The sequence below is a fragment of the Montipora capricornis genome, chromosome 3, assembly GCF_036669925.1.
Source record: "Montipora capricornis isolate CH-2021 chromosome 3, ASM3666992v2, whole genome shotgun sequence".
In the NCBI taxonomy this organism is placed as follows: domain Eukaryota; kingdom Metazoa; phylum Cnidaria; class Anthozoa; order Scleractinia; family Acroporidae; genus Montipora; species Montipora capricornis.
The window spans coordinates 11,327,112-11,334,469 of NC_090885.1; the positions used below are offsets into that span (position 1 = coordinate 11,327,112).

Here is a 7,358-nt window from a genome sequence, read left to right on the forward strand (position 1 = left end):
CTACCGAGAAAGGAAGAGGGAAGAGGACTGATCGGCATCGAGGAGTGTCTAAGAAGGGAGAGCAAATCCCTTCATGGCTAACTAAGAGAGAGCACAGAGTGGATGCTTCAAGCTGCGTTGAAGGAGAAAGTGATTGTTGAAGAAGAGAGTCTGCAGGACTATGAGAGGAGGAGGAAAGACGAGAGAGTTAAAAACTGGAAGGAGAAAGTGGTGCGTTTTTCCAAAAAATATCAGATGAAGCTGGAGAGGAGTCTTGGAGATGGCTCAGGAATGGATTTTTAAAAAAAGGAGACATAAGGTTTGATTCTTGCTGCTCAGCTACCAGCTTTAAGAACAAACTCGATCAAGTACAACATAGATAAGACCTCAGGGACACCACTGTGTAGATTGTGTAGAGATGCCATTGAAACAGTACGACATATTGTCAGTGGGTGCAAGTAGCGTGCCCAGAGAGAGTATAGGAAGTGCCACGACAAGGTGGCCCTGCGGGGGTACACTGGGAGATGTACAGGAAGTATAAGATAGAGTGTAATGACAAGTGGTATGACCATCAACTCTTGCCAACCGAAGAAAATGGATAAGTGAGGATTACCTGGGACATCACTATCTAGACAGACAAAGTGCTGAAACATAATCAGCCAGATATTACTCTAGTGCATAAAGACACATCAAAATGGACATTTATTGACATAGCTGTGCCAGTGGACTAGAACATTACCAGAATTGAACAGGAGAAGGTTGAAATATACTAGGAACTGGCATTTAAAATCAGAAGGATTCATGGGGCCTCGAAAGTCACAATAATAACTATCGTGATTGGTGCTCTTGGAAGCATATCAAAAGGCGCAAAGACCTGGTTTGGCAGGCGAGATGTACTTGACTTCCTTGGAAGTGTACAATTATCGGCCATCCTTGGAACTGTTCACCTGTTGCGGAAAGTGTTGTGTCTCTAAGCTACGGGGAGTTGCTGAGGCACAATAAACATTACCCAGTAGAACACCCGACAACCGGAGATAATAATAATAATAATAATAATAATAATAATAATAATGATGATGATGATGATGATGATGATGATGATGATGATGATGATGATGATGATGATGATGATGATAATAATAATAACAACCTAGCCCCTCCACCCGCTCCATCCCTCTATAATAACACTTTCGACTTGCTAGCATAATCGGGAAGAAAAAAGTAAGTTTCTAAATCAACTGTGGTGCTGCGTCGATGGCGAGCGAAACACGAAAACCTGGTCAGTTTCATCAAACTGGTTGAAAAGGCAAATTAACCGGTGCTAACGCTTCCAGAGTCATTGTAGTAAAATCCGATTCAAAATATTCACCATTATCGATCGCTGGTTTTGAAAGAAAACATTTTTACCGTAAATTGTCTTAGTTCGGCATCTAGCAGGGCCATACGGCTTTTTGCGGCCCCGCGCGTGTTAACGCGTACGGCCCTCGTGCGGGGATTTTCTCGCTACCGCGGGGCCGTACAAGTAATGATTTGATGAAACCAAATAATCGGGAAAGGCCTACTGGTTGCGCGCTCTTGATCCCCTGTCATGATCTTTTTTTCCTATTCACCTTTTCTTAACTTAAAAAAAATACGTCCAATTAATTTTCGGAACGGGATATGGATTCATATTTTCCTAGGCTAATAACTATAACAAGAAGGGCTTTAGCACCTGAAGGGACCCTTTTTGGAATAACTCCTTAAAATTTGGAAATGGACTATAATTTTTAGTGTTCAGCCCAACTCTTACATTGCTCTTGAACTATTCTTCATTATTATCTTATCTTCCTTTTTCTAGTTAAAAAGGGCGGTTGACTAAAAATGCTGAGGGCAACAATTTTCATCCTTCTGATCATTTGCGTCGAATCAAAAAGAAAAGATGACAATGGCACAACAAGGTACAGATTTCCATTTTGAAATAATTCAATGATTTCTTAATTCGTTCGCTCGTTTACTTGTTCTTTCATTCCTTTTGTTGCGCGCATCCTGTCGGTCGCTGGTTCGTGAATTCCCTTTTTGTTCATTGACACCGTATTCAGTAATCATCCCCCCATCTATTTATTCCTCCACCCATTCATTTGTCCATCAGTCCTTCTGCTCGTTCGTCATTGATTTATTCATTCATATATTTTCCCATCCTACTTTCACATTTTAGGGGATGTAAAAGAAACTCGTAATTGACCAGTAGAGCAGGCAGTGTGCAGCGAAATAGTACGGTCGTTGGTGTGAGTCCTGTTTAAGCCGGGAATTCTATTAGACTTAAAGGACAATACACACAAGGGGTTTTGCTCTCGGAACATGCTTCAGGGACACGCTCCTGGAGCAGAGCTCTGCCGTGTGTACCAACCATTTTAAGGGAAATCTTCATCATCAGGAGCAGAATTTCCACCCACCAAAATGACGATATTAGACTAGTTAACTATTTGGAAGCAAGCTCCCAGGGAAATTGAGCAGATTTTCAAGTGTTTCCTCGTGTGTATTGACACTTTTTTTGCTGCACATGAATTAATACGGCAAATGCAAAACATTGACCAATCAGATTACCCAATGGTCTCATCCATAATTCCTTTGGAACTCTTAAATTCAAAATGGTGTCTGAAAGGTCTGCAACTGATGAGCTCGAATTAAGGCAAGTGGATGCTCAAAAAACGAGGAAGGTGCTTAGTGTCACTAATACAAGACTTTTATGTAATGTATGTAAAAAATGATATAAAGACTATGGAAGTAAAGCCGCAACAATACTGGTCAAATTACCTAAAACGTTCAAAGCAGGTGGCACACATTTCTTTTTCTCCAGGCATCATCATCATCATCACTTTAATCATTTTTTCTTCTTTGAATAAGACCTTAATTAAGCCACCATGTTTAACTTTAAATTAAATCCCAAACCCTTCTCTGTTGAAAAGCAGCAATGTTCTTTCGTCTTCTCTCTCGTGTGTACTAATATGAAGCAAGCTCCAGCAGGGTGCTCCCTCGTGTGTACTGATCGTGCAAAATGACCCTGGAGCATGCCCCAGGAGCAAAACCCCTCGTGAGTATCGGCCTTGATCTTTCACTTAGAAATTAACTTTTGCTTGAATATTTCGCTCATTCGATTTCTTTTTTCTTTCAGGGTCATTTATTTCTTTATTTACATTCTAAAAGAGTTTTCCTCCTTTTTTATGCAGGTATCTGAACACTACTCAGGTGCTCGATTCACTGTCCGCGCCTGATGTGTACGATAAACGGATACGACCATATCACGAAGGTGAGGGAATGTCGGAGTTGGACCAGACAGACTTTCAGACGACAGACACGGTAGTTAGGGACGGACTAGCATGCTTTGAAAAGTCAGACGGTATTTTCAACTTTGAATGGGCAGGTTCAGGGCGAATGCTAGACAATAAGGAAGAAACAGTTGAAGCTTTAAAATGCAAGTTCTTTGCATAGTTTAAGCTTGTATGGCTTGTATGTAGCTACCCTATGAAACATCAGAGGAGTCAACTAGGGCGGATTCTGTCTCTCTCTCTACGTAGACTCTGAATCCCTTAATTTGCCGCAGGGGGCTCTGATAGGTGAAGGGGGAACTTCCGGAAGAAGTCGATCGGTCTGCCGGTCACATAACTTTGATGATCTTTGGCTATTTTGTCAACAGCTAAGGTGGTTCGACATTTTTCATATTTGCTGCAGGTCCACGTTTGAATGTTTCAATATACATAACCGTCGTTTCCTTCGGAGCGATAAAGGAAATAAACATGGTAAGAATGACAATTTGTATTATTTATAATAATAATAATAATAATAATAATAATAATAATAATAACAAAAGTAAAGGCCACAAACATGTTTGCTTACCCAGTTCTCCAATATTATATGTGGTCAACGGAATGGGCGATAGAAGACCTACAAGAACTGGACAGAAAGACCCGAGCAGCAATAGCACAGAACAAAGGCAAGCACAACTCTGAGTCGAACCCGATCTTATACCTATCACCAGATTTTGGCGGGAGAAGCTTAAAAGAAATAGAGATACAGTATATAGACTGCACACTACACCACGACCAGTAAAGATCCCCATATAGAAGTATTGAGAACCTTTGAGGACGTCAAGGAAGCAAAAAAGAGTAGATCAGAGATAAAAGATGCCAAGACTTACGCCCAGCAATTAAACGTAGATGTAACATTTGACGAACAGCACAAATCCACCCTAGTAACAATGGGTGAGAAGGAAACTGTGTTCAAGATCAGTAGTCCAAAGTACATTCAGCAAACCCTTAAAGAGGCAACAGACACAAAGTAAAAACAAAAAATCTCCGAACAACTATGGCTGAGCAACTATGTCACTCAACGCTGGAAAGATAACGACATCTCTAAACACAACTTCAACCCAATCATGAAGTGGAAAAACATACCGGACGTCGTACAACAGCTCGTCCTTACAAAGGTTTACAGGGTAAAGAAACAAAAAGAACAAGGCTTAGATTTAGTGTGCACACTGTGCCACAGTGCAGAAGAAACCGTCCCACATTTATTATGCGGCTGCTCTGCTATTGCCAAAACAAACTACAAGGCGAGACACGATAGAATGTTAAGGCCGATTTACCATCTCTTAGTATCAGTATTTAACATGGAAAACGACGACTCCAAAGCGTGTTATAAACAAGCGATCCCAAAAGGAGCGAGGAGCGATCAGGAGCGAGGATGGCACAGTCGGTTAGTGCGCGGCCTTGGTGCAAGAGGTCCTGAGTTCGATTCCCGGATCCCGCATCCTTGTTTCGATTCCTTTCCTTTCCGTGTTGCTAGTAGCTTTAAATACCCGTAAAACGGAGCACTGATGGAGAGGGGGGAGTAAAATGAGCGCACCGTCGACCTCAGGTTTGTCAGTGATTAAAAGTTACTGTTACGAGTTATCGACGTTAAATAAGGTCTACTTACTAATAATAGGTCTACTTTAAAAGCAAGCAAGGAAAACGACGAAGCTAAAATTCTCTGGGACACGCCTGTATATATAGATAAGGCGCCAGAGAATGGAGCAGATTATAAGAAGAGAAAGTATCTGGATTTATGACTGGGTCTCCGAAAACTCTATCTCGACTACGAGATCAAACAAACCAATATAGTGTTTAACTTCCTGGGAAATTTCAACACCACCCTAAAGAAAGAACTCTCTGATCTAGCCCACAAGAAAGATGTTACTAAAGTGCTAACCAATTGTCAGAAGTGGATTATATCACAGAACTGTGAAATCACCAAAAAATTCTACAGCTTAAAACAATGAAACACACATTTTTTTTTAGTCCAGGAACTGTTGCCTAGACACTGTCCGCAGCAAGTTTCAAAACAAATTGTAAACTGGAAAGCTATTCAATACAACAGATAATAATAATAATAATCAAAGAGTCAAAGACCCACATTTCGACCTTGCTCACCATAGAGTCTCCAGTAGCTCAGTGTTTAGAGCATCCGACTAGAGTACGGAGGGTCGTGGGTTCAAATCCCATCTGGGGCTCGCATTTTTCCGAGTTTCCAGTGGTTTCATTGTCACCATTTCATTTACTGTGTATATCTTTCTCACAATAATAATAATAATAATAATAATAATAATAATAATAATAATTAGAATAATAATAATAATAATAATAATAATAATAATAATAATAATAATAATAATAATAATAGTTTAATTCCATCATCATCGCAAGTTAATGAATTACAATGAGGTTACAAGAGATAAAAATACATACTGGGGTTTACGTAAGCAGGGACCGGGTTACAATGATACCAATTTACAATCAATTCCATGAGAAACAAAAAATACAAGTAAGTTTATGTGTATATATAAACAATTCAATATATATATATATAACTATATGATGTAAACTAATCATTGTTTAAGTATAAGATTGTACTCGGAAAGAAACTACGACGCAGTCTTTGAGTTCTGCATTTCGGTCTTGAATAGTTCCGTGCGTTTCTCGTTTATTTGTTAGTGATGCACATACTCCCTCGTAATGGGGAGATGTTTAGAGAGTGGACGTCCTCTTTATATCTTTCCATGTGTATTTACACAGAGTTTACTGCGTCTTACATCTAATCTAGGCAAGTTTAGGGATTCAAGGGCTTCGGAATAAAAAAAAAGGCAGGTGCGATGATTTTAAGAGCACGTTTCTGTGTGCGTTTACCTCTTGTGAGAGGTACTAGGCAACAGCCAATCATATTTGGATAAGGCAACAGTCAATCAAATGACGGGAATGTGCTCGCGGAGCGTGGGCTATTCACATTCCGGCTATATAATTGGCTGTTGCCGAACCTCCTCGGAATCTGTACAGCGTGGGAGTCGATCTAAAAGTAAAAGAATGTGATTGTTCCATTTTAAATTATTCTGAATCACTAGACCAAGTACTTTGCTGGAAGTGACAAACTATGGCGATCTTCAATTTAGGTAGTTTAGTTTCTATACTGTATTGTACTCAGTGATATCTACGACTTTGGTTCTTTGGCTAAGGGATCAGGGCCCAGTTGTCTTTACTTAACGTAAGTACTTGACTTTTTTGGGAAAATAGGACGACTGCGATTTTTGAAATCTTGCGGTAATTTAAAACGGAAATGATTAAATCAAGGAATTAGTGGGGTTATACAGCCTTTGAAAAACTGGGGCCTGAAGGTAACCCACCCAGCATACAAAATATGACCACGACTCGTTCCAGCCTAGAACGCTGGATTTCCCCGTAGGAGTTCGTTTGCAAATTTATGACGAAATAAAACTTGAGTAAAATTAATGTCAAAAATTATAAGATTCGCTATTTCATTGGTTACACTTTCTGATTACACCATTTCTGCTTTCTTCAGGAATTTAGTCTTGACATTTTTTTCAAGCAAGCCTGGAATGATCCAAGATTAAAGCATGAGCTTCGAAAGCCGATTTTGCTCTCTGGAAGCGAAAAAGGCCACTTCTGGCTTCCTGATACATTCTTCCTTAATATTAAAACCGCTAAATTTCACCATGTTCCTGCAGCAAATAGTAGAATTGTTATTAGTCCAAATGGAGATATCGAACTTAGTGAAAGGTAGGTGATAAGTTTTTTTTACCTTTTTTTCTCATACTGTTGGAGCCAAGTATTAATTGAGATTTTTTCCGTCATCTTTTCACCATGTTAGAACTACTGAATAACCGGAACTTAAAAATACTTTGAAAATGTTCGGTTCCTGTTCAGCCGGCATCAGTGCTGTTCAGTGATCAAGACTAAGGGCGCTTTCCTTTTGTCAGAACTGGCCGGCCAACCCGTCAGTTTGCAAACTAAGCCTAAATGCAACGATTCAGTGAAGGAACACTTGCATGATAATCCCTAAAAATCTTCTGT

General features: G+C 39.8%; 1 protein-coding gene across 1 annotated transcript in view; it reads left to right on the top strand.

Annotated features, from left to right (window-relative positions):
* The window catches only part of LOC138042200 (gamma-aminobutyric acid receptor subunit beta-1-like), a 39,065-nt gene that overhangs the window by 20,997 nt on the left and 10,710 nt on the right, over positions 1-7,358 (top strand). The window contains exons 2-4 of the mRNA XM_068888006.1: positions 3,186-3,265; positions 3,688-3,755; positions 6,847-7,064. Of these exons, the coding sequence (XP_068744107.1) occupies positions 3,186-3,265; positions 3,688-3,755; positions 6,847-7,064 (366 nt within the window). The remainder of the gene's footprint in view (positions 1-3,185; positions 3,266-3,687; positions 3,756-6,846; positions 7,065-7,358) is intronic.